At 40.7% G+C, this 27820-nt stretch overlaps 1 protein-coding gene and 1 pseudogene across 1 annotated transcript in view; one reads left to right on the top strand and one right to left on the bottom strand.

Annotated features, from left to right (window-relative positions):
• RGS22 (regulator of G protein signaling 22) overlaps positions 1–27820 on the top strand; it is a 100666-nt gene that overhangs the window by 46492 nt on the left and 26354 nt on the right. The window contains exons 15-16 of the mRNA XM_040972729.1: positions 22177–22371; positions 25538–25630. Coding sequence (XP_040828663.1) covers positions 22177–22371; positions 25538–25630 — 288 coding nt within the window. The remainder of the gene's footprint in view (positions 1–22176; positions 22372–25537; positions 25631–27820) is intronic.
• LOC121151404 lies at positions 2545–2645 on the bottom strand (annotated as a pseudogene).

The following is a 27820-nucleotide window of genomic DNA, read 5'->3' as shown; positions in this document are numbered from 1 at the left end:
CACCAGTTACAATGTTGCCATGGAATTTCATTATTTAAATGTCAGCAGAATGTTGCTTTATAATCTGATTTATAAGTTCTTAGTTCTGTTTTATTCAGTTTGCTTTATTTTTTGCTTTGTAGCTAACTACTTGTTTTTCCAATAAAGAACATCTCATCTTTGTTTTAAATGTATACCTCTTAGGGTTGGTTGTGAGTGATTTTATAGAGCCCCGAGAGAGACTTCTAGTGAATCGTTGAAATGCTGAGAAGACACGGCATGGACCAGTGTTGTCTGAGCCGCCTGCAGGCATCAGTGGTTGGATGCACAAGCCTGCACACCTGTTTCAGGGCAGGGAAGGATGTCGACATCTGAGACAGAAACCCAGGATAGTCTCCTGGGCTTCCTTGCTCCATGCAATATAAAACCAACACTCAAACAACAAGGGAAGGAAGGTTTTAAGACCACCCCAAAGCCAAATAGGGGAGAAAGGGGGGAAAAATAGAGGAAGCAAACAGAGGACACACTCTGCGAAGGAAGGCGAAGCGGTTTCCTTTGGGGAGAGGAAGGCGAGGGAGGCAGAATTATGGCTCTGGCTGACTGCTTTTCAGTTTTTATACTTAAGCTCTTCTGATCTTTTATAGAGAGAGTTCTGCCAGCTTAAAAAATGGCTTATCGCATCTCTATCCGTTGTTGGCTTAAATGATGCTGATAATCAGGAATAACTGCCTTCCAGGGGACCTGCCATTGAGGAGTGCCGAGGAAACTAACTCCATAATCTTGTTAATCATCTCGTAAACTTCCTCAGGACATCAGAGTGTCCTGCTGCATGCTGTGACCGCCAGCACGCCCACTCTGGCGTGCCTCGGCCTTGTAAATCCATGGCAGAACTCTGTGCATCCTTGCGTGAGGATGCGGCCTCAGCTCCTCCAGAGCCCAGATCTGTCTGCACAAAATCAGAAAATCATAGCTCTAATGAGCCGGACCATTTTCTGAGTCTGAGACCACACAGCTGGCTGATAATACTTCACCTGTAATTCTCTATGTGTCCTCCTGCCCTGTAACCTGTTGCCCCTCTGTGCTTGAGCACCATCTGTTATTTTTTTAATTGTTCTCATGACTACAAAGAGCACTCCTCCAAAAACCTTCAGCTGCTCAAGGAAGTGAAGTTACTTTGATTAGTAACAGCATGACTTCCACACATCTATAAAAGAGGCTTTTGAAGCTCTTAAGACTGCTTGCCAGGGCATCTTTTTTTCCCCCATGCTTTTTAAATTTTTAAAAAAAGATTTATTTGGAAAGGTAAATTTAACAGAGACGGGGGAGAGAGAGAGTCTTGCATCCACTGGATCACTGGGATAGGTACTATCTCATTGTGATTTTGATGGGAAATGCCCTGTTATGACTAGTGGTATTGAGCATCTACCGAATACTTGTTTGCTGTTTGTGTGTTTTCTCGTGAGAGTTATGTATTCAAACTACCTGTCCTTTTAAAAAATCAGGTTATTGTTTTATTTGCAGCTGAGTTATTTGAATTCCTTGTATATTCTAGATTTTAATCTCTTGACAGATGAATAGCTTGCAGATATTTTCTGCTCTTAAGGTTTTCTTTTCAGGCTGCAGATCATTTCCTTTGCTGTGTGAAAACTCAATGTTTTTTTTTTTGTAATTTCATTTGTCAATTTTTGTTGTAATTTGGAGTCATCTCTCTTTTTTTCCCCCTTCTGGATGACTGTCTCATAGTATGTCCCTTATGTTTTCTTCTAGTAGTTTCAGTTTTGGATCTTATTTTTACATATTTAATTCACTGGGAGGTTATTTTGTGCACGACGAGGCACACACACACACACACAATTTGATGTAGATGGATTAGCTGCTTTACAGAGAATGTGTGGGACTGGCTTACTTCACTAAGCAGAATGGTTTCCAGCTGAGACAATTTTGTTGCATATGGCAAGATTTCATTCTTTTTTATAACTGAGTAGACATACCACAATTTCTTTATCTATTCCGCTATTAGTGGGCATCTGGGTTATTTTAATATCTTAGCTATTGTGAATTGTGTTGCTATAAACATAGGATCACACTAGGTGCGTAATTAATTATAATTATTGTTTCCTGTTAAATACAACTTGTTGCCATTGAGTGGTAGCCTTCATCTATTTTTGCAGGTTTTTACTTAATGACTTATTTGATGTAAATACAACTATTCCTGCTTTTTCTGTTCCTTCACTTTTTTTTTTACCGCCCCCCCCCCCCACTGTTTCATCGTTTTCATTCACTGTGTGTCTTTATGAAGTGAATTTATTGTTGGTAAGATATCATCAAGTCTTATGTTTTAATTCATTTAGCCAATCTAGATATTTTAATTTGGTAAATTTAACCCATTTACATTCAAGTGTATTACTGATAAGTAATTATATACTCCTGTCATTTTATTTTTTCTTGGTGGATTTGTAAACCATTTGTTTCTTTTCTTCCTTTCTTACTCATCTTGTGGTTTGGTAGGCTTTTTTGTATTGGTAAAATTGAGTTTTCTTTTTCTTTTATACATCTGTTCTACTAGTAAACTTTGTGCTTTTGTGTATTTTCATCCTTGCATAGGGGTCATGCTAATCTTCTCTGTATCGTTCCATTTTCAGCATACATGCTGCCAAAGTGAGCACTTTTGTGTATTTTCATAATGGTAATTATCCTTTTGCTTTTATTGTAGGTGTCCTTTAAGCTTCTTTAAAGCTTAGTTTGGCAGTAATTAATTCCCTAGGTCTTTGCTTGTCTTAAAAAGATTTGATCTCTCTTTCATTTCTGAAGGTTATCTTTGCTAGGTATAGTGTTTTTGATTGACAGCATTCTCCTACTCTCTCCTAGCCTGAACAGTTTCTACTGAGAAGACTGTTGTTAGTTTAGCAGGGATTTTCTTACATGTGAATTGATGCTTTTTTCATGTTGGTTTTAGACTTTACTCTGTCCTGTGCTTTGACAGTCTGACTGCAGTATGCCTTACATAGGACCACCTTAGCTGTCTGAGATCCTTTGAGTGTTTTTGACCTGAATTCCTATGCTTTCCAAGGATTTGGGAATTTTCCAAGTATAATTTCACTGAATGTTTCGTGCCTTTTTGCTTCTTTTCTTCTGTAATATTCAAACATTATGGTTGCCTAGTGGTGCTCATAAGTCTCATAGGCTTTCTTCATGCTTTTTAGGTTTTTTTCCCCCTATATTTTCTTCCTTTTAAGTTTAATCTTTTTTTTTTTTTTAAGATTTATTTTTTTGTTGGAAAGTCACATTTACAGAGAGAAGGAGAGACAGAGAGAAAGATCCTCTATCTGCTGGTTCACTTCCCAAGTAGCTTCAGTGGCTAGAGCTGAGCTGATCTGAAGCCAAGAGCCAGGAACTTCTTCCAGGTCTTCCACGCAGGTGCAGGGTCCCAAGGCTTTGGGCCATCCTCGACTACTTTCCCAGGCCACAATCAGGGAGCTGGATGGGAACTGGGGCTGCTGTAATTAGAACTGGTGCCCATTTGGGTTCCCAGTGCATTCAAGGTGAGGAATTTAGACACTAGGCCACTGCGCCAGGTCCCAAATGGACTGGTTTTAATAAGTTTTGATTTTACGTTTGGTGGATGTTGGGTAATGATAATGTGTTTTATTTCCTATACTGTTTTAAAAATTATGTATGCATACCGATTTTGAAGAACATACACTCTGATATTAATAAAGTCTAAAATTAATCATTATCTTCCTCTCAAGCAATGCAAGGATCTTAAGAACATTTTAACTCAATCATACCCTGCCCATTTTGCATTTATTTTTTGTTCAGTATTGATACTTTACAAGTAACAGTCATGAACTCTTTCAGTAGCCATTGAGGCTTTTGTCAGTTTATTTATAAGAAAGTCCTTTGCTCTTTTCATCGCATTTTTTCCCCCGTGAATTTAATTTATAGAGAATATCTTTTAGATGCTTTTTTTTTTTCAGTAGGCCCTTCAAGTAGTGAGAATCTCTTGGGTTTTATTTGTCTGGATATGTCTTTTCTTTTCTCACAGTACTGTAACTAAACGCAAGGATCTGACTGATAGCTCTCCCACAGCACTACCTTTCCAGCCTACCTCACAGAACTTGTGGAAGGATCACCCAAAATAATGAAGGTGGAAGTACTTTTGTAGTATAGAGTGATATTGTATAGAGTACTTTATGAGATACATAAGTGATGTTAACATTGTTAGGGTCTGTTCTCTAGGCTGTGTTAATTTTCTGGGTAATAAGGAAGGCAACTAGGGATTTAAACAAGAGGGAGAAGGGGCAGAGTGGTGTTACAGTGCCTGTGTCATCAGCGACCCAATCAGAGCAGCAGTTCAAATCCTTTCTGCCCCTCTTCTAACCCAAATCCCTGCTAAGGCACCTGGGAAAGCAGTGAAAGATGGCCAGCCCAAGTACGGGAGCTCCAGGCTCCTGGACCATGGCAGTGCAGCCATTTTGGGGATGAAACAACGGACAGAAGATGGTGTGTGCTCTCTGTCTCTATCCCTCTTCCCTCTTTCCTTCTTCCCTTCCATCACTGTGTCTTTGAAATAAATTTGAAAAAAAGAAAATAAGATGGAAGAACAGCAGCTCCCAAATTAATATTCACTGAACCAGTTTAAGGACTTGCTCTGAGTTTTAAACTTCAATTTAAATAAAAATATGCTGCATTAAAGCCCGATGTTGTGAAAATCTTGTATTTCTTCAGTTTTTCACTTATTGACATTCACAGAGAACCTGCTTTGTGCCAAGCAATGGTCTGTGAATAGGAAGATGATTAGGACAAAGTTCTTGGCTTGAAGAGCTCACGCTCTAGTGTGGGAAAGAGGGAATTACTCAAGAACTTCAGTCATGTTTAAAACAAAACAACTGCCGCCCCCACCATCCCCGCCAAAGCATGTGCACACACATACACACACACCCCAGATAATGACGGCTTGGTTGAAAATTAAATTCCTTCTTTATAAGAGGATAACAGTTTCTGATTATCTTCTTAAATAGTAATCAGTCTCTTTTTAACTACCTGTAGGAGAATGACTTCCTTTATTCTCATTTTTGAGCCAAAGCTGCTATCGTTTAGTCTGATTCACGCAGTGTGAAGCAACACAAAATAAATCTCTAAATCTCTCTTTTGTTGACAACCCTTCAAAAGCGCGCGTGCGCGTGCACACACACACACACACACACAAATGGTAGTGTTCCATTTTATTTACATGAACAATTTTAGACCAAACCTCAAGTCTTTCCAGTATCGCCAACCCCAGCTTGATGAAGTCTTGGCATTTGGAAGTCTCACTCCTGATGTCTCCACCCAGTGATTTGACAGCTTGAAAACACTCCCTGGCCTAAAGCTCTGGTGAGAGATGCTTGTTTCTTTTTACACACATGCCTGCAGAGAAGTCACTTGATGGTCCCGTGGCAAATAAGTCAGTTCAAATGACTACTCCTGTCTGTCCCAGGAGGTTTGCTTGCAAAATTTCACAAGAGAAAAAAGGAAGTACAAATGCCACGTCAGTAAATGTCACCCGACCTATGTAGTGTACGGGTGTTTTTACATAGCCAGAAATTGAGATGCCATATCAGTGAGGCAGAATTCATTGGCACGTTCATTCAGGAGTTATTGATTGCCATCTTCAGCCTTGCTGGTTCCAGATCATTTCGGTATCCTGTTAGGTAGGCAGTGTTAGATACAGCGAGGCTCCAAATGTTAATACTAGGTTGTACAGCATAGCCCTGCCGAGGGGTTCTCCAAATATTACATCAGTTTGTTTCCTCTGCTCCTGCTCCTGTGTCTATTACTGTAGAAACAGAAAATCAATATAAAATGAATAATGGCTTGGCCAGCAATTACAGAAATGCATTTGCCTGGTCTAAAAACTTTGCAAGTTAGTGTTGAATTTAGCATTTAGGATGCCAGAAGAGACCCTCTCACCTGCGTTTCTAGAGTTCTTGGGTCTGGTAGGGAGCAGCAGCTCCTGACGTCAGTGTCCTGCGGAGGCAGTGCTTCGGGTGAATGTGCCACCCACATGGGGAACGTGGACCGAGCTCTTAGCTCCCAGTCTCATGAGTGATACTGTGGGCATTTATGGAGCCTAACAGCAGATGGGAGCTCTCTCTGTGTTTCTTAAATAAATAAAACTCCTTTTTAAAAAGCCTTTGATCAATACTTCTGTAAACTTGTGTAAAATATCTGCTATAAACTTGGCTCTCATGGTCCTTGGAACACCTTGATGAACAGAGCACACACAGGTGCTTTTACCCAGAAGTGCCCTTTCTATGCTGGATGAGACTATGCTTTCTTTTGCCCCCTTTTCCAGAGAGCCCTGGAAAAACTGAGGTAGGAGACTATGCAGACCCTCCCTGTTAAATTTTGGATTGTCTTGACAAGGTCTTCCAGTGAATCCTGAGCTAACTTTGACCAAAACCTTGGGTGTTACCACACATTCCTTTGAAAACCTTGTTATGACACAAGAGACATGGTGTTGGAGATTTTTGTCTGATAGTTTGTTTTTTCCTTTGCTCATGGTCATCCATTACCTTAATTGTTTAGCTTCTCTTTGCTTGGCATTTACTGGACTTAAATACTCCAGGGTGGTCCTGACATTTTCATTAAAGTGCTATGAGCTAAGTGCTCCTTGCTCCAGACTCATGGTGTGTTTTCAGGTGCACTAACAGCTCATTGCCTCCCTCCCCTCCGCCGCACCCCCACTGTCTTTGCTCTGCAGCAGCATTAAGAATCGAACTGTGTTTCCTAAAAGATGAATGGGCATGGGTGAGTGGTGAGGTTATGTGGTATTGAATATGAAAAATCATGTACCTCTTTATAGCTTCATGGTACATTTCACTGTCTTCATAATGAGGTTGTTTCTTGAGTGCTAAGCAATCACTGTTTCAGCTTTGTCTCATTATTTGTTTTTGTTACTAGAGAGATGGTGTCCCAAGCAGCAGTCAAGCTTGGATTCCCCGGGCATAGTGAATCACCCAGCACAGAATCAGCAGGGTTCTCCTCTTGCATCTGTGCATATGTGTGCTGAAGAAGTCGATTCAGGAAGAATACATTTAAAGCAGCCAGCTTTCTGGCTTACAGTCCCTCGTTGGTTTTCCGTATTGCTCATGTTAGGCCAGCTTCCCACATTCAGTCTTGATGTTTCCAATAATGCAAGGCTATGGACCAAAAAGGGATCTGTAAAGATCTTCTCTTAATCCTCATATTTCCCCCGTTAGTATCAGCATCCTAACTGCCCTGAGCCATCATTGTACTCCACATTGCTTCAATGATTATCAACTGCTACGTTCTGTGGTAATAACCTTACATAGATAATTTAATTATTGACAGGCTTAAGATGTGGATACTGGCACTATCCCCTATGCATAGATTAGGAAACTGAGGCTAAGCAAAGTTAAGTAATTTCCTGGGGCTATCCATTTAGCCATTGTTGAACTTGGGACCACAACTTCTGACTCCAGACACTATATTCTTAACTTGTAAGGTGTCACTTTCAGATTATTGTATCTAGAAAAATATATATCATTTAATGTTTCACTCTAACCTAAAATAGCTAACAGCAGGTTTTATTTTGAATATTTTTCCCATGGTGTTGATCCTTGTTTAACTTTGTATGTTTAGTACTGAAGGTGGCATCTGCTCTGGTACTTTCTGAACACATGAATTAACTCACTAGCATGTTTATAAGCCCAACTAAAAGTAATCATTCATTATTTGGATGTTATGTCCAGCTAGGAATTTTCTTTAATTATCATTTATGTTAAAACAATGTAATGACCCTGATAGGTCATCATTAAACATTACTCACTTCACTATGACTATTCTAGCTTTCATAGACATGCTATGTGTCTAGGTCCAGTTTGCTTTTAATAAAGAACTCTTAGTAAATCACACTAGAGCAACAGTGAAACGGCCATATTCTACCCTACTCTAAGGGACCTAAAAGTAAAGTTACTTTTTGAAACTTAAACTGTGAAATCAATGTGTAATAATAGTTCAGAACAGATAGAAGCAGTTGTCTAGAGCCCACATGTATTCACAAACCTGTGATGTTTGCTGTGAAGGTACTAGCACATAGGAAGAAAGAATGTGCCAGGCAAAGAAGACTTGGTCGGCAGTGGCATCCCAGAGAGATGCTCCAGAGGCAGGGCCTGGCTGTGCCCACGGTGCCATCCTGGTCACTGTTGATGGGGAGAATATTGCTAGGGGTCATGTGGCTAGCTTGCCTTATTCACAAGAGCTGCAATCACTTGAAGCCCAGGTGACAGGTTTCAGTCCCATAAGCTTTATTAGTACAGATTAGCATGCCAGTGAGACCGTTATTTTTTGTTTTGTTTTTGTGTAGATTTTCATTTTCAAATTTATCTTGTATTTTTAAAATGATTTTTATTGTTCTCCATGGTACAGTTTGTAAGTATAGGAATTTCACGGCTTCCTCCCCATTTTTCCCTCCTAAATCCCTCCCACATTATTACAGTAGTATAGTCTCTTAGTAGCAGCTATAAATTTAATGTTCTGCTATTTAAGTGCATCATGGTATTGTAGATACAAAGGTAGAATATCTACTAACTTATTATCAAAAGGTATTTAACTTTTATAAATTTTTAAAACCAAAATGTTAATATAATCATGTTTTTTTTAAATCGCATTATTCTTTGTTCACCGATTTCCTAGAAATTGTTTATCAGAAGTTAAATACTTCTGTTAGCTTAAATACCTGCACTTAATTCATTTTGCTTAAAGTGTCTTAAGCAATAGGCCAAGCCAGTCTTTGAAACCTAGTCCATTTTGTCTCTTGAGTTTACGGTTTGTTTTTGGCTTCACTTGCCGTGTTCTGTTTTTCCTTTCTGATTTGTTTTTCTGTCCAAAATGATTCAAGTTTGTTTTATCCTTTTATCCTATTGGCAATTTTCAGAGATTCTCCTTTCAGTTCTCATTAGCAGGGTCTGAGCAGTTGCCAACATTCTCAGTTTAATTGTCAGCGTGTTATCTTTGCTGTGCAGCTCTGTCTCTTGTTGATCTCAGCAATAGCTTGCCTCTAAGTATCAGGATGTTGAAATCCCTACGTCCCATCTTTAAGATTCCCGATTGAAAAATATGAAGTCCTTCTCATGAAAATGAGTTTATAGAAAGCTCCATCTGTAATTTATTCCCTCTCGGCATAGCCTCAGCAGCATTACTGAGCTCTTAGTGGGATATGAGAGGTCATTAAAAATCATTTTTTCCTCTTTTTTTTTTTCACAGAAAAAAAGCTTGGATTGCTTGAATTTGCTCATTATTTTCTTTTTTCTGCCTCATATGAACTCAGATAATATTCCGTGCCCACTGAAGCTGTGGATGACTATAAAAACAGACTTCTGTTTTTGCTGAAGTAAATATTTTGTGATTTCTGAGAGTATCCTGCATTTATATTCCTTTCATAAACACCTCGAGGGACTCTATTTTGACTACAGCTTCTTGGGGCACAGTCTCAGCTCATTTTATTTAAATTCCAAGGTTAGAATTATTGAGCCCCTTTGGGAAGACTCACTGTGATTTAAATGTATTTAAAGTATTTCTCAACTGTAACAGGAGGTTTTTGTTGTTTGTTATGGGTTAGCAAATATCTCTTCTCTGGTTTTTGATATTCTATGAGGATTATTTTTTCTTTTTGGGGTCCACATGCTGAATTGAGATACGTTAGTATGAATTTTATTTCTGACAATATGCTTTAATATTTTATTAAAAGAGGACTTGTTTGAGATGCAGAGTTACAGAGACACAGAGATCTCCCATCCACTTGTTCAGTCCCTTAGTGACCGTAGTAGTGATCAGGGCTAGGAAAGGTCAAAACCAGGAGCCAGGAGCTTCCTTCAGGTCTCCCACATAGGTGGCAAAGGTTCCAAGCCCTTGGGCCTTCTTCCGCTGCTTTTCCAGGCCATTAACAAGGAGCTGGATTGAAGTGCTTCAGCTGGGACTGGACCCGCTCTCCATGTGGCATGCCAGTATTTTAGGCAGTGCCTTCATCTGTCCACCACCATGGCCTCTATTTTTAATATTTCTTCAGCAAAACTGTTCCTTGTGCTTTCTCATGAGGACAGATGAAAAGTTTCTCCCCACGAAGTCCTTACCTCTTCTGACTCTTATCAAATTGAAGCTAAAATTAATATTTGCTCTTTTCTTAAAAAAAAAAAACCAGCAAAACACTGTTCAGAATGTAAATAATTTGAAAGAAAAGCTTACTGATCCTCTCCTAGTCCAGCTTTATTCTAATTATTTTTTTGAAAAGATTTATTTATTCTTATTGCAAAGTGAGATATTCTGAGAGGAAGAGAGACAGAGAGGAACATTTTCCATTTGTTGATTCATTCTTCAAGTTACCACAAAGGCCTCTGTTGCACTGATATGAAGCCAGGAGCCAGGAACTTCCTCCAGGTCTCCAATTCGGGTGCAGGGTCCCAAGGCCTTGGGTTGTGCTCGACTGCTTTCCCAGACCACAAGCAGGGAGCTGGAGGGGGGAAGCAAGGTCTCTGGAATTAGAACTGGTGCCCATATGGGATCCCGGTGTGTTCTAGGCTAGGACTTTAGCTGCTAGGCTACCACACCAGGACTTATTATTAAAGGAGACTCTATGGTATCCTATTGTTAGTTCTTTTTTTAAAGATTTATTTATTTTTGAAAGGCAGATTTACAGAGAAGCAGAGATCGAGAGAAAGAGAACTCTTCCATGCCCTGGTTCACTTCTCAAGGGACTGCAGTGGTCAGAGCTGAACCTGTCTGAAGCCAGGAGTCAGGAACTCCCTCCAGTTTCCTGCATGAATGTGGGATCCCAAGCACATGGGCCATCCTCCACTGCTTTCACAAGTCACAAGCAGGGAACTGGATGGGAAGTGGAGCAGCCAGAATGTGAATTGGTGCCATATGGGATTCTGGTGCTTCAGGTGGAGGATAAGCTTGCTATATTATCACTTAAGCCCTTCTATCCTGTTTTCAAAGATGGATGTCAGTTAAACAGAATATGTGGGTAAACTGTGTTAGAAATTACTGCATAATTAATTTGGTATGAATTTGTGTCTGGAAAGTGATTTTTTTAAACACCCAAATGAATAGCTGAATTAGCTGGTGGTGTTTTCCTTTTCCCTGATTTATTTCCACTCCATAAATAACTATAATGGGAAAAGGCAGGTATATTTCCCTCATAATCAGTGGTGTGATTTTAAATGTTGAGCTGTAAGCCCTCCAGGGAGAAAGCAGCCTTGGTTTATGCACAGTATGGTGACATAGGAGTGCCACTTTGAATGCCAGCTGCTCTGCTTCCAGTCCAGTGTCCTGCTGATGTGCTGGGAAAGGCAGCAGAGGCGGATCCAAGTGCTTTGGCCTCTGCCATCCTTGTGGGAGACCAGAAAGCTCCTGAGTTCTGGCTTTGGCCTGGCTCAGACCTGGTTGTTGGTGACCATCTGGGGAATAAGCCAGTAGATGGAAGACCTTCCTCTCTGCGTCACGTTGCCTTTCAAATAAATAAATCTTTAAAAGAAACAAAAAGGAGGACGTATCACACTTACTGTATAATTGTCACAGTCTGTACTGTTTCTTTGTTGTGAACTTAAAGGACCTGACTTTGTATATTTCAGTTAATGCAAGATTTTTTTTTTCTGTTTGTCCTTAGAGTGTGTGAATTAAGGTCCCAGGTGTTGTGGGCTGTAGCTTCCTCCTACAATTTCAACTAGGTCTTTGTTGATATCACTCTGTTGGTCCATTAGGCAGAACCCCATTACTTGCAACCCACCTGTAAGTGAAAGAATGAACAGAAGTATACACCTTCATAATTCTTGTATTTTCTTTGTGGAGACTCTGGAGAATTAGTCAAAGAATGTGAAAGATATATTTTTAAAATGCCTTCTTCTACTTTACTACTTACACAATTAATATTCTTTTACTATTGTGGTCAAGGAGCAAATCTGAGGAAAATGGTGTTGGTGTTACTCAGTGCTGAGGCATGGATGTTTTCTTCCGATCTCTAAAATATGCTAAGTTAATATTGAAAATCTACTTTACAAATGCTCCCCCCACCACCACCCAGTTTAATTTAACCTGATGATGGGTTCTGGTAGGTATCCTATGCACTGGGATCAAGATTTTGATGCTTACCCTTAGTGTCCTCATTTTAAATACCCACTTGCATTTCTCTTACTTCCAGTCCCGGCCTGGTGGTGACAGCAAAACATCATGCAATCAGTGTTACCAGGCAGTCATAGAAAGATACTTGCACATGACCATGAAACCAAGCACATCAAAACAAAGTATGTGAAACGTTCCATTAACATAACGAACAGCTGAAATGTAACATAACAAATCAACACATGTGCTCCAACATTTGGTATTATTCTTGACTTTGCCTTTTAAGGCTCCACAGAAATTGTTCTTGTTTTCCTTGGAACACACACACAAGTGTCAAGCTGCAGCTTGGTCACTGCTTATGGAAAAGATGCCTCCCCAAGGACTGTGCTCACCTTTGGTGCAGTAAGATTCCCTTTCTGGGTGCCTCTGCAGCACCTAGCTTCCTAGCTGTCATCATTTGCTCCTTGGTACTGAGGGAAGTCCAGACAGTTGTGGAAAATACTTGCCTTTTTTTTTTCCACTCGTAATATTGTTAAGAAAAGAATAGTCAATAACCCTACCACAATGTTCATTCCTCAGGTATGTTTATCTTGGCTTTTTGATGGAATAAGAAAAAAAATGAATGTGTTTAAAATAAGCCTGAAATGCATCCTGATATATTTGAAAGGAGACTGAGACCCCCCCTTCTACCCAAGAAAATGCTCATTAACAAACATGAAAACTGTTGAGTAGGATGGTGAAATCTTGGATGAAAAGTATCAGACGGTTGCAGAAATGTAGATTGCAATGGGAAGTGTCCTGTTTGCACCATTCCCTTGCGGTAGAGTGCAGCTTTGTGTGTACAGGGTATTGTCAGCAGAGAGCGGAGCATCTGTGATTCTCTTGGAGAGGCACACACAAACATTTTCTTTCTTTTTTTTTAAACTCCTGTAAAGTCTTGTTCTTCATTTTAACATACTATGGGAGAAAAAAAAACCCATTTTTCCAGAGTATCATTTTTCTATTTCCCATTTGTTTCTCCATCCTTTCTTCCTCCCTGATTCAAATCTTCCTCTGTTCTCGCGGTTCGCTCCAATCTCCACCCATCTGTTTTCTCACTCATTATAAAATAGTCCTCACAGTTAGAACTCTATTGCCTTCCTCACCACCATAACACTGAAGCCAAGAGAGTGAGTCAGGGGCACAGGTGGAGAGCGGGACAGGGCAGGCCGCCCACTGTGCATTTCCTGATTACATAACCTTTACGAGTCTCCAGGAGAGATGGAGCTCAGAGCCGCATTATGTCCAATGCCAAGCGGTCTGGTCAGGACAGGCAGTGCTTGTGTTCTTCCTTAAAAAAAAAAAAAAGCCTTCCCTGCTGTGCTGTTAAGGCATCGTAGAGTGTTTACATTGAAATCATGTTGGCCCCAGCTGTGTGTGAGTGGATCTCTAATGTGAATCCCAATAGCTAAGTGGAATATGACGGGATCATTTTTTTTTCTCCAACATGAATGACATTATTTACTCTGTGACTAGAAAGAAAGAGCTGGACCAGGCGGCGTGGCCTAATGGCTAAGGTCCTCACCTTGAATGTGCTGGGATCCCATATGGGCGCCGGTTCTAATCCCGGCAGCTCCTCTTCCCATCCAGCTCCCTGCTTGTGGCCTGGGAAAGCAGTTGAGAATGGCCCAAGGCTTTGGGACCCTGCACCCATGAAGGAGACCCGGAAGAAGTTCCTGGCTCCTGGCTTCGGATCGGCATAGTATCGGCTGTTGCTCTCACTTGGGGAGTGAATCATCGGATGGAAGATCTTCCTCTCTGTCTCTCCTCCTCTCTGTATATCTGACTTTCCAATGAATAAATAAATCTTAAAAAAAAAAAGAGCTGAGTGGCCAATGAAAGAAACAAATAAGCAAACAAACAAATAAATATCCCAGGGCACTTAAACTATGTTTCTAACTATTAACTACACTGTACTTCGTAGGCATCAGGCAATATAATCTTTATTTCGAAGTCAATTTGTATTAGCCTGAAATTATTTCCATCATGCTTATAAAGAGGTTGAGGTTTTAGTAGCTTTTAATTTTGTTTTATATATGCAATTTCATATCTTGTGTTTGATAAATATAGTTAGCTGTGGGTTATCTACTTATACATGTAGATTTCCCTGAGTTGCTAGAAAAACATATTTTTTAAGATCTTTTTTAAGAGAAGATGTATTATTTTTATTGGAAAGGCAGATTTACAGAAAGGAGAGACACACATCTTCCATTTTCTGGTTTATTCCCCAAATGGCCACAATGGCCAGAGCCAAGCTAATCTGAAGCTGGGAACCAGTAGCTTCCTCTCGATCTCCCACCTAAGTGGAGAGGCCCATGGACCTAGGCCAGCCCTTACACCAATTGCCTTCCCAGGCCACAAGCAGGAAGCTGGACGGAAAGTGGAAATCCTGGAACTTGAACTGATGCCCATATGGGATGCTGGCGCTGCAGGAGAAGACTTAGTGCACTAAGCCACAATTTAGCACAGATACTCATGTTTTTTTAATTGATTACATTGTATTATGGGACACAGTTTTATAAGCACTGGGATTTCCCCCACCCCTCCCCAAACCCTCCCCCCATGGTGGATTCCTCCACCTTGTAGATACTCATATTTTAATGCCACAATTGAGTTGAATGTATAGTAAAATTTTGCAGTGGCCTAATAAGGGAGTGACAGCTGAATTCATAGGTTTTGTCCTTATCCCTCTAACTGTCCTTGTCCTTAGCACTCTGGAGAGGTAAGGAAGAACAGAGGCAAAACCTCGGTGGGAGACAACAGTTGGTATTGCAGGGTTGGGATGCCCTAGAGTGGCTGAACTCAAAAGCTCCTTTTTTTTTTTAAAGATTTATTTTTATTGAAAGGCAGATATACAGAGAGGAGAGACAGAGGGGAAGATCTTCCATCCGATGATTCACTCCCCAAGTGAGCGCAACGGACAATGCTATGCTGATCTGAAGCCAGGAGCTTGTCCCGGGTCTCCCACGTGGGTGCAGGGTCCCAAAGCTTTGGGCCGTCCTTGACTGCTTTCCCAGGCCACAGGCAGGGAGCTGGATGGGAAGTGGGACTGCTGGGACTAGAACCGGCGCCCATATGGGATCCTGGGCGCATTCAAGGTGAGGAGCTTAACCACTGCACCACCGTGCCGGGCCCTAAAAGCTCCTTTTAACATTTCTAGTTCTGGGCCCAGCATGACAGTCTAGTGCCGCCTTGCAACCGCCAGGATCTCACATGGGCACCTGTTCCTATCCTGGCTACATAACTTCGTATCCCGCTTCTGGCTTTTGGCCGGGGAAAGCAGTTGAGCATGGCCCAAAGTCTTGGGACCCTGAACCCTGTGAGAGACCAGGAAGAAGCTCTAGGCCCCTAGCTTCGGAACAGCTTAGCTCCAGCCAATGTGATCACTTGGGGAGTGATCCAGTGGTTGGAAGATCTTTCTCTGTATCTCCTTTCTGTGTATGTGCCTTTTCAATGGAAAAAAAAAAAAGTAACATTTCTAGTTATGTAACTTCATAATAAAACTGACGGCCAGTCAAGGAGTGGGACATTGTATTACTCTTCAGGAATATGCTGGTTATCCTAGTATGGATTGGTACTTGAACAAAGACAACATATTTAAATAAAAATAAGCGATGTTTTCATGGATTGACTTGAGGAAGGAAAAAAGTTTCTTCCAGGGAATAGGAATGTGAGGAATGCACATGGATACTTACAATTAAGTGCAATCTTTTAGTGCATTTAAAAAATTATTTATTTGAAAGAGTTACAGAAAGAGAGGGGGAGGGAAGAGAGGAAGCAGAAAGAGAGAGAGAGAGAGAGAGTTCTCCATCCACTGACTCATCCCCCACTTGACTGCAAAGGCCAGAACTGAGCCAGGCTACAACCACGAACAGGGAGCTTCATGACACATGGGCGGAGAACAGGGGCCTAAGCTTAGTGGGTTTGTTATTACCAAAGAGTTCTGTGATGCTTTAATCCGTGTTCCAAATACAGTATTCCTGGTTCAAGATTTTAGCTGTTGAGAACAGCTGTTCAAACCTATAATTGGAAATTAGACAAACGTCTGTTTCCTAGCATAGAACCGCTGTCTCTCCATTCTTTTCTCTTTTTTTTTTTTCAAGATTTATTTATGTATTATTGGAAAGGCAGATCAGATTTACAGAAAGAAGGAGAAACAGAGGAAGATCTTCCATCTGCTGGTTCACTCCCTGATTAGCTGCAATGGCCGGAGCTGACCAAAGCCAGGAACCAGGAGTTTCTTCCAAGTCTCCCATGTGGATTCAGAATCCCAAGGAATTGGGCCCTCCTCTGCTGTCTTCCCAGGCCACAAGCAGGGAGCTGGATGGGAAGTGGGATAACTGGGACAAGAACCTGTGCCCATATGGGATCCTAGCGCATGGAAGGCAAGGACTTTAGCCACTAAGCTATTGCATTGGGTCCTGAACTTTTAATTTTTTTTGAAAAGTTTTTTTTTTCAGACTTTTGATTGAAAGGCCAAGGGACAAACATCTTCCATCTATTACTATACTCACTCCTCAGCTTCCTGCAATGACTGATCTAGGACCAGACCAAAGCTGGGAGCCCAGACTCAGTCTGAGTCTTCGTATGAGAGGCAGGTACCCATCTCTTTGAGCCAGCACTGCTGCTTCCCAGGGTGTTCATTGGCAAGAAGCTGGTACCAAGAGTGGAGCTGAAACTCAAGCCCAGACATTTTGATGAGGATTGCTGCCATCCCAAGTAGCATCCTAACTGCTATGCTAAGTGCCCTCCCATCTTCCTTTTATTTTCAGCTTAGAATATGTGTCCAGCACTTTTCAGGAATCTTGAAGAAATTTCACAATTTTTCTTTACTAGTACTAGTTAAAATACAGGAAAGCTATATAATGTGTCATCTAAATCCAGATGTTTTTTAGAGTGAACATGGAACGATTAGTAATTATGCGAAGATAATTCGTTTAGACCAGAATGGGAATAGGAGAATGTCCTAATTATAACCCCTTGAGATTATGGGTTATGAAGCTAAGCAATGTGTTTAGACTCCTGTGACTCCATAGAGCAAAATAAGAGTAGGAACTTGCACTTTCACCCTCAGAAGCATAAGGTAACATTATATTAGATGCTTGATGCACAGCAGTAAACAAACAAATAAGCAAACAAGAAGACCCAGTCTCTTAGTTAATCTTCAAATGAGAAAAGCGTAAGTATAGGGTCCTTGGGAGCAGGTAAGAAGGACATAGAATCCAGACTTAAGGAGTCAAGGAGCTGAGCATTTCAGATGGACAGAAACCTGTGGAAAAAGACAGTGTAGGAAGAGGACATGGAGGGCATAGTATAGAAGTCCTGGGAGAGGGTGCTTGCCACGTGTGAGGAACTCTAGCAATGTGAACCGAGGCACGTAGTTGAGTATGAAACTTGAATGAGTGCGGTTGAAGAGCGGGGCAGGGAGAGAAGAGTCAGCTCAAGAAAGAATGGAAGTAAACAGAGAATCAAGAAAACCAAGGGAAGGTGCTGGAGAAGACCATGGGGAAAAAATGAGTATTGTCATAACTCCCCAAAAGATCAATCAGCATGCAGCTTAAGGAGAGAGACTTCTGAACTAGCAATTATGTTGTTCTTGGCAATTTAGAGATCAATTTCATTGGTATGGAAATCTGATTGAGGAGTGACCATGATGTTTTTAGACAAAGGGAAAAAGAGAAGTGCCCTAATGGTTTGAGGGTAAAATAATTGGGAAAAACATTTTAGAGTGGAAACCTAGCACCATGATGGCTCAATGGCGAACTCCTCGCCTTTGAAGTGCTGGGATTCCATATGGGTGCTGGTTTGTGTCCTAGCTGCTCCACTTCTCATCCTACTCTCTACTTGTGGCTTGGGCAAGCAGTGGGGTATGCATGTACATAGGAGTCCTGAGGGAGGCTCCTGGGTTCCGTCTGACTCAGCTCCAGCCATTGCAGTCATTTGGGGAGTGAACCAGCTAATGAGGATCTTTCACTCTCCTTCTCTCCACAAATCTGATCTACCTTTACAATAAAAATAAATAAATCTTTAAAAAATTTAGCTTGGGGGAGGTGTTTCACTTAATTTTATGGTGTGTGGAAGCAACTGTATTTGTAGAGCCATAGATTAAGGGAATGAGGCATTAAGTGATACAGGTTCTGGATGAAATGCAGTCAGGAGCTTGGACAGGTGTATTCCTCGGAGGCGTTAGAGAAACCAAATATTTAGAAGAGAGCTCTTGAGAGGAGATTTGAGGGCATTCACACCAATTGCTTTTCTCAATGAAGTAGGAGATAAAGTCCACTAGAAGTGAATAAACATGAGGATACAATTGGGAGCTTTAAAAAGGATGGCAAGTTCTAAAAATGGGGAAATGAAGTTGATTAGATTAGAAATATATTTTTAAAAGCTTTATAAACTTTTAAATCGCAAGGTTTTAAAAGCAAGCATTTTTAAAAGATTTGTTTTATTTTTATTGTAAAATCAGATATAGAGAGAGGAGGAGAGACAGAGAAGATCTTCCATCCGTAAGTGGCCACAATGTTTGGAGCTGCTGAGCTGATCCAAAACCAAGAGCCAGAACCTCTTCTGGGTCTTCCATCCAGGTGCAGGGTCCCAAAGCTTTGGGCCGTCCTCGACTGCTTCCCAGGCCTCAAGCAAGGAGCTGGATGGGAAGCTGGGATTCTGGGATTAGAACCTGTACCCATATGGGATCCTGGTGCATGCAAGATGAGTACTTTAGTCACTAGGCTACTGCACCGGGCCAACAAACATTTGTTTATAGTGGAGTTAGTCATGATGGTTTTTATTAGGAAAATGAGGAAAGAGTTGAAAAAAATGAATGATTAGGCTGATCCAGAATTAAGCTTTGGTCAAACTGCAGAGAAATTAAGGGTGTTTGTAGGAGTGCAGTTGAGGTAATGAAAGTCTTCTGTCAACTTACATAAGAAATTAAGGAAAATGAGGTGGTGCATGACTTACTGAGAGAATAGGAAGAAGCTACAAATTGTGCTGAAAGAAATGGGATATTTGCTGGGAGACATCCAAGGATGAAGCGTGTGATCAGAGAAAGCAAGTTTGGCTACTCACACAGTCAGTGATAAAGGAAAAAGAAACTAATTCTCAAAATCACAAAGCAGAATATTCCAGAAATAAGTGTACAAGGCAACTGGATACAATCACATTCAGCAGCTTGGTTTTACCATGGCTTTGTGAAAGCATACACTGTGGTGTAGCTATAGTGATGAACTAAGCGAAGAGGGTAGGGAGCGTGTCACAGCAGAAAGCAGCAATCACATAGAAGATGAAGGCAGGATCAGGGCAAACAGAGAAGGGAATAGATTCAGTTGTCTCCCGGAGGCTGACAGTTAATGTCACTGCCAGTCTAGTCACCACCTTAGCTTCTTTCATACTCATCATTATTCTCACTGTTTGAAATCAAAGGGGTTATCTTAATTTATGAGCATTGACATGCATCACATCAAACTCTTTTAAGTGATGGTGTGACTGGCTGGCTGGATGATTTCGACGACTCTGAGTAGTACCGTTAGTCCTTTGGTTGGTTGGACTTCACTTCCCTCCATGCCCTGCAACGTGTTTATTAGCGTCGGCGTCTTCAAGCTACCTCTTCCCTCGGCTTCCGCAGCGTTTCACACTTGGCTCACTCGTATCTCTTTGACTTCCTTAAATGGCTTGGTTATTTCCTCTGACTTTATTAATTGCCAATTCTACTGTGTTTTTATAATCAATGTTGATTGAAATTTACTTACATGCTTACACTTCTCTGTTTTGTAGAACCTTCTTTTGAAGAACCTTCTTTCAATTTTTCATTTATTGTAGGTCTGGTGATAAATTCTGGCTTTATCTGCTGATTTGTGACAGACGTGTTTTTATTTTGAAAGAATATTCTTTCTGGGTATAGAATTACGAGTTGGCAGTGCTTTTTCTTTGATTTTTAAAAGACTTGAGACTGGAAGCTATTTCTAGCCCACTTCTGCTTTCATGGTGTGTTGAGAGCAAAGAAGTGTTTTTAGGGTCTTCCCCACTGACAGGTCCTAAATTATACTCACTGTTTAGTGTTTCAAAACTTTCCTGAGTTCTTCACTTACAGGTAGTTGAGAGGAGTTTGGGTTTTATTCTGTGTGAAAGGATTGAGAGTTTGAGCAGAGTGTACAGGAAAGGATTTTATGTGTTTGCTATAATCAGAGCATTCTGTAAGAAAGCAGCGGAAACTGGGAAGACCAGTTAAGAAGCTATTGAAAAAAATACACAAACAAACAAAAACAGACAAGAGGTCAGTGCCACAAAATTTCATCACTAGCTGCTAAAATAACTTCCCTGACTGTCTCAAATACACCTCATGTCATAGAGCTTTGTGTCTAAAATTTCTATGTTAACGCTGTCACTCTTCAGTTAAGACCCTGCAGAGATTCTCCATCACCTCATTAGGTAAAAAAAAATGCAAATTTTGGGCCTGGTACAACAGCGTAGTGGTTAAAGTCCTCACCTTGCACATGCCAGGATCCCATGTGGGTGCTGGTTCTAATCCCTGTGGCCCTGCTTCCCATCCAGCTCCCTGCTTGTGGCGTGGAGAAGCAGTCGAGGAAGGCCCAAAGCTTTGAGACCCTGCATCTGCGTGGAAGACCTGGAAGAAGCTCCTGGCTCTTGGCTTCAGATAAGATCAGCTCCAGCCCTTGCAGTCACTTGGGGAGTGAATCATTGGACGGAAGATCTTCCTCTCCGTCTCTCCTCCTCTCTGTATATCTACCTTTCCAATAAAAAAAAAAAATCTTAAAAAAAAGAGTAAAAAATGCAAATTTCTTAACAAAGGATAAAACATGATGAACTCTATGGTCTGGTTTTCCTTTCCTTTAAGAGCATGTGCTCTTGTTAGACCTCTTAATCAGCTTCATCTCCGCAGCGCCTAGAGTTTATCCATATATAAAGCCCCACATACCTCACGGAGAGGCTTGTGCTTTCCTACTGCTTGGACCATCTTTCTCATGAAGCCTCCTCCCCTGTCTGACTCCAACTCAGCTTAAAGACTCAGCTTAAGAATTATCTTCTCTCTGGAGAGTTTAGAACCCTGTCTTCCCGCCTTCCAATACATGGGTGCAGGGTCCTAGAAACTTGGACTATCCTCTGCTGCTTTCCCAGGCCACAAACAGGGAGCCGGATCAGAATTGGAGCATCTACGAAGCACTCTATGGAATGTCAGCACTTGCACATGAAGGATTAGCCTGTTGAGCTACTGTGCCAGCCCCACTTCACAACTTCTAAAAGATTATTTTACCTAATATTGATACGAATACATTTCATTTGATTCCAGACCATTGTTAGGCCCAAAGTTTAATTATATGACATGAAATGCAGTTTGAGTTTCTTAGTAAAGCCACATATAGATCTGGTGTGTAAAAAGTCTAAAATAAAAGGTGATTAAATTGTCTCTCAGATATGGGTGTGTATTGGGAGACAGAGCAGATGAATAGAATAGGCATTTCTGATAGATCTGCTTCTCACTTTCTGTGCACTTTCCTTCCTGTTTCTGTCCCACTTCATCGGTGGCTGGATAGTGACATTTTGTGGCAGAAAGGGACGATTCACAGCAGTTCTTAAGAACTCTGCAACTCAGTTGATTAGGGCAGGTGGTCCGTTCGGGCTCAGAGAGTGGAAGACTGAACAGATTTCAGCTGCAGTGTATTCTAGCCTGATTTCCAACAGATCTCGGACCACTTCGGAAAGAACACAAAGGTGTTGGACACATTGTGAACACAAGAGGGGAAAGGAGATTTTTAACTTCAAATCCATCATCCTAATGCCTTGTACATCCTCTGAATTTTAAAATATAAGAAAAAAAAATGACCAAATTACCATAGAAAGAAATAGAAAGGAAAAGGAAATCTTTTAAATAAATACATTGCTTGGTCTTAAGCAGCTTTCCCATCTTTTGACGGAAAACCTACTTGAGTTTGTTTCGGCTCCTCTTACTTGGTTACAGCCTTGCTGGGGATGTTTCCCACTGTGGTCTTCCTAACACTCTCCTCATTTCTCCTTTAGTATCTTTTTGCCACATACATTGCTCCTTCGGCCACTCATGACATAGGACTCCAACAGGACAATAAAAATGAAATCTATATGAAAATACAGCCACCATTTGAAGACCTTTTCGATACAGCAGAGGAATATATCCTCCTACGCCTCCTTGAGCCCTGGACGAAGATGGTAAAATCAGACCAGCTTGCGTATGGGAAGGTATTGTGGCCTTGATTAGTTGTGTGTGAGCCGGTCAGGTAAGGAGTGTAGCTACATCTCATGAGGACTGCAGAAAGCTTCACGTGGACCAGGGCTTTGGAGCTGAGATTTGGACGGGCCAAAAAAACCTGGGCAAGAAAATGGTTTATAAACTTTATTATTTTTTTTTCAGTTTCCTTATTGTCTCATAACAAGACTTAAATCTATGTCATTTTGAATTTCTTGGACAAACGCATCAAAAGAGGAGATGCAAGGTTTGGTTTTCTGTGAAGGTATAAAATATGCCATAATAGACTGGCCTTGTCCCTTGTTGCCTTTCTCAGCCGTCACCCTCATTTTGATTAATGGAAAAAGCCTATCTTATTTTATGCTGGAAGAGTTACCATAAATATTACAGCCATGTGCAATAATAACTTTCTCTGTGCATTGTGAAAAGCAGGTCCTCTGACCTCGGAGCTGCTATTTTAAGGCAGGCAGTCCCAGATGTTCATAGGTCAGACTCCTTGATTGGGTAAAAGTTTCAGCTCATCTCTCTTCATTTCCAAAAGGGATCATTGTAAACCTCAGTGCTTGAATAGTTTTACTGTTCTTATCGATGGACGGAGGAAACATCTTTAAATATTTATTTTGAATCCCAAATTAAAACCATTCTTTGATAATTTTTATATTTGTACATGTACATTGTTCATTAGGTCACATCAAGTGAAACTCTTGCCATCTTTGTCTTGCAATTTTCTATCTACTCAACAACTTTTTAGATACTCATGTCTTTGTCAGGAAGGATAGGTTAGATTAAGATAAACTTAATGCCAAATTAATTGGGATTCGGTTACCATTTTCAATTGTGGCTGGTAACTTTCAGGGTTTATTAAATTCAATGGGGAAAATAATTAAATTTTTATTCTTGTTAGCACAGCAGTCTTTCTATAGCAAAAAACTATATACAAGTAAAATTAGGATATCATAAAAAATTCTCTACAGGCATTATTTTGTTTTATTTTTAAGTGTTTTTCTTTATTTTATTTGAAAGGCAGAGGTACAGAGAGGACAGAATTTTTTTTAAACTTAGCAGTTTATAAGAAAGATTTTACAGAACTTTGTACATTTTAGGGCAATCAAAACAGTCTTGTAACTCTAACAAGCCATATATTAACAGTTGAAGAGCAGAACAGTCTTAGGTGGGTGAGCGGAGAAATCCCAAATAACTTAGCAAGTAGAGGAATAACTGAACTCTAGTGAGGGCGAGGAAGAGCCAAGTCGGGAGCCTGACCAGTAAGGCTAGCTGACCTCTTCTGTCTGTTCAAATCTTTCTATATTATTCTCTCTCAGTCAATCTGAGCTAATTTGGGGATTCCTGAGTGACCCTGATGGTCAGTGCAAGAAAGCTTGAGGAGCCAAAGCTGGAACTAAGTAAGGACCAGAGAAAGCTCCTTTCCTGAGTCCAGAAGGAAATTTACAATTTTTTTTTTTTTTATCCCTGAAGACCACTTAGGGCTCCTGGTTGGTGTTCCATGGACAGAGAGATCTTACATCTTCCTACCTGCAGGATTGGAAGTGGAGCAGCTGGGATTCCAAACCTGGTGCTTATATGGGATGACAGTTCTGTAGGCTTAGCCTAAAATAACAGAGTGCAGGCCCTACGTCTTCTGAGATCAGACGAGATCGGGCGCGTTCAGGGTGCTATGGCCATAGACAGGCCCTACATCTTTATTTTCTTTTCTACAGCCATTATTTTAAATATGTTGTGTATGGCATAGAGAAATGTTTTTTTTTAAGTTTTGGAATTATGACTGATTCTTACCAAAAAAATTATTTATTTGAAAAGTATACAATGAAGAGAGTTAGAGATATAGACAGATATCGGAGAGAGAGAGATCTTGTATCTGCCTCTTCACTTCAACAAGCAGGGTGGGCTAGACCAAAGACACAAACCTGGAGCTCCACCCAGGTCTCCATGTGCATGGTAAGGGCAGCTGTTTGAACTGTCACTTTCTGCTTCCCACAAGGAGCATCAGCAGAGACCTGCATGAGGGGTGACTGCACCAAACCAAAGATTCCTTATTAAGTTCATAGAGGCAAAACATACACTATTGTTTTAAAGATTTATTTATTTTTATTGTAAAGTCAGATATACAGAGAGGAGGAAAGAGAGAGGAATATATTCTGTCTGCTGATTCATTCCCCAGGTGGTCGCAAAGGCCACAGCTGATCTAATCTGAAGCCAGGAGCCTACAGCTTCTTTTGGGTCTCCCACACAGGCAGCGTCCCAAGGCTTTGGACCATCCTTCAGGCCACAAGCAGGGAGCTGGAAGGGAAGTGGAGCAACCAGGATACAAACCAGCTCCCATATGGGATCCCAGTGCGTGCCAGGCAAGGACTTGAGCCACTAGGCTACCACACCAGGCCCAGCATACACTGCTTTTAACAATAAGAAAATAAATCCTTCATTTTTAGTTCTATAAACATCCTGTAATTCAGCCAAAGGATTTTTCTAAAAGCCAATTGACTGGGTTATATAGACTCTGTCCCAAAAAGGATTATCAAAAAGGTAAGCAAAGCTGGCTGTTAAATACTGAAGTTCTTAGGCAGCCACTCAGGCAGCTGACTGTTCTTTGCAGGAGAGAAATGAAAGAGTAGATTTGTTCTCTCAAGTCTACATAGAATCCATCAAATATCCGGAAGACGGAAATCTGCTGGGAGGTTTTAATTTGATCATTGTCTCCTATCTTGTTAAAGCAAGGAAACCTTCAGTTATTTCTCATTCTTTAAATTATTTGCTCTCAAGTGGACTCTGACTTTATGACAGTTATTATGTGGAATAGAAACTGGAAATGTGATCAGCATATGAGTCTTTGCCTGATTTGTTAGTTTACATGAAGTATCCAGAAAGAGGAAATGATCCTTATTACCCCTGTATCATTACAGAGAATGCATTTTTTAATGTATGCTTTTGAAGTATGATTTTGTTGTATCTAACATTTTTAACTATGCTAGTCAACCTGCTTTTGTCTCCAAAATAATTTGCTTTGTTTAAAATTGTATTTGTGTTTTAGCCAACTCATTGGTACATTGTGCATTCCATTTCCCCTGTTTCATAATACACGTTCTATTGATGTTACAATAGATGTATTGTACTGCCTATTGATGTTTATTTTTGTTTTCTTAGGTGGAGTTGAAGGAAGAAACTCGACAATTAGACTCCACTTATTTCAGAAAGTTACAGGCTTTGCACAAGGACACATTTTCCAAAAAAGCTGGGGTAAGATAAGTTTCTATGTAAAACTCATATCCTCAAATATGATCTCACTTTACATATTGATGGAAAGGAGATGATATGACAAAAGATAATATGCCGATAAAAAAGGGGACAGGCAGTTTCATTTTTCTGCTTTTTTGTTTCTTCATGCTGCTTTTGACAGGGAGTGTCACTTTCTATTGATACATTTAACAATAGAGCCAGAAAAGCAAGCAAATGAAGTAGCACAGGGTGCCAAGCTATTCATTTTTCTTAGCTAAGAAAGGAAACTTGAGTGTTGAAGCAAAAATTCAAATGAATACTAGCAGTTAGGTTTTGAATGGCAGAATATACTTACATTTGTGAAACTATCAAATTAAATATGTACATCTACATAAAAATGCCAGTTAACTGACTTACCAAATGTGTAGAATCTATCATTATACACAAATGTATGGAACAGAGACAATGTATGGTCATATTTATTTAAATTATACATGTAGATGTACACAAATATATATATATATACACACATACACATATACGCAAAAAGATATCTAAAAATATACAAAATATTAATGATAGCTCAGAGTAGTGAGGTTTCAGGTGATTTATAAAACTTATTTATTTGAGAGACAGAGAACTCTTATGCACTGGCTCACTGTCAAAATGACTTCAATGGACATGGATAGGCCAGGCTACAGAGCGGAGCTGGGAACACATTCCAGGTCTCCCACATGAGTGGCAGGGATCCACCCACTTGATCTAGCACCTACTGCTTCCCAAGGTTCATTAGCAGAAAGCTAGGATCAGGCGTGGAGCTGTGACTCCAAACCTAAAGTTCTGTTAAGAGATTTGAGTGTCTCAGCTGATGCCTTAGCTACTCGACTAAGCACACACGCATTCAACCACTCAGGTGACTTTTGACTTCCTTGGTTATACTTGCATAGATTTTGTGCTTTTTATAAAATTACTATGTTTAAAACATGTATTTTTATTTGAAAGGCAAATTTTACAGAAAGAGAAGGAGAGAGACAGAGAGAGAGAGAAGAGGAGAGGAGTGGTATTCCATCCACTGGTTTATTCCCTAAATGGCGGAAGTGGCTGGAGCTAAGCCAATCTGAAGCCAAGAGCCAGGAGCCTCTTCCTGGTTTCCCACGTAGGTGCAAGATCCCAGGGTTTGTACCATCCTCTGCTACTTTCCCAGACCACAAGCAAGGAACTAGATCAAAAGTGGAACAGCCAGGAAGGACATGGATCAGTGCCGATATGGGATGCTAGCTCTGCAAGGTGGAGGATTAGCCTTTGGTGCCATAGCTCCAGCCCCATTCTTATAAAATTATTTTGAAAACAATAGTTATTTTAGGGCCCAGCGCGATGGCACAGTGCTTAAGGTCCTTGCTTTGCACGCCCAGGATCCCATATGGCCGCCGGTTCTAATCCCGGCAGCCCCACTTTCCATCCAGCTCCCTACTTGTGGCCCAGGAAAGCAGTCGAAGACAGCCCAAAGCCTTGGGACCCTGCACCTGTGTGGGATACCCAGAAGAAGTTCCTGGATGCTGGCTTCAGATTGGCAAAGCCTTGGCCGTTGCGCTCACTTGGGGAGTGAACCATCGGATGGAAGATCTTCCTCTCTGTCTCTCCTCTCTGTATATCCACCTTTCCAATAAAAATAAAATAAATCTTAAAAAAAAAATAGTTATTTTAGAAAATGCAACCTTCGTGGCAGTTACCGTAATGACATAGAATTTATTTATTTGAGAGACTATTAATTAATATCTTAGGATACGTACAAATACATAAAAATGACAAAATTGTGTTTTAAACTTTGTTCTAAAATTCATAACCCTCTCCATAATCCTTCAAGTAAGAAAAAATAACTCTTAAAATATTGGTAGTTTACTCCATGAGCAGATGCTTTTCAAAACCATGGTAGCAATATAATTAGTTATATAAGGAAAGGCTTTAAGTGTGTGTGTGTGTGTGTGAGTCAGAGAGAGAGAGAGAGAGATTTTATTCCAGCTGTTGAGGCCGTCTGGGGAGTGAACCAGAAGGTGAAAGGTCTGCTTCTCACTTGCTTTCTTTCTGTATCCTTCACTCTCCTCTCGGTTAGTCTTCGTTTTGAGGAAGTAAACAAATGTTAAAAAAAATTTGGGCTGGTGGTGGCTGGTGCTGTGACGCTGTGGGTTATGCTCCTTCTCCCCCTATTTGTGA

The sequence above is a fragment of the Ochotona curzoniae genome, unplaced genomic scaffold, assembly GCF_017591425.1.
Source record: "Ochotona curzoniae isolate NIBS_2020 unplaced genomic scaffold, NIBS_Ocur_1.0 contig_2318, whole genome shotgun sequence".
In the NCBI taxonomy this organism is placed as follows: domain Eukaryota; kingdom Metazoa; phylum Chordata; class Mammalia; order Lagomorpha; family Ochotonidae; genus Ochotona; species Ochotona curzoniae.
Note: the sequence above shows the minus strand (reverse complement) of the source record. Positions and strands in the feature narration are given on the sequence as shown.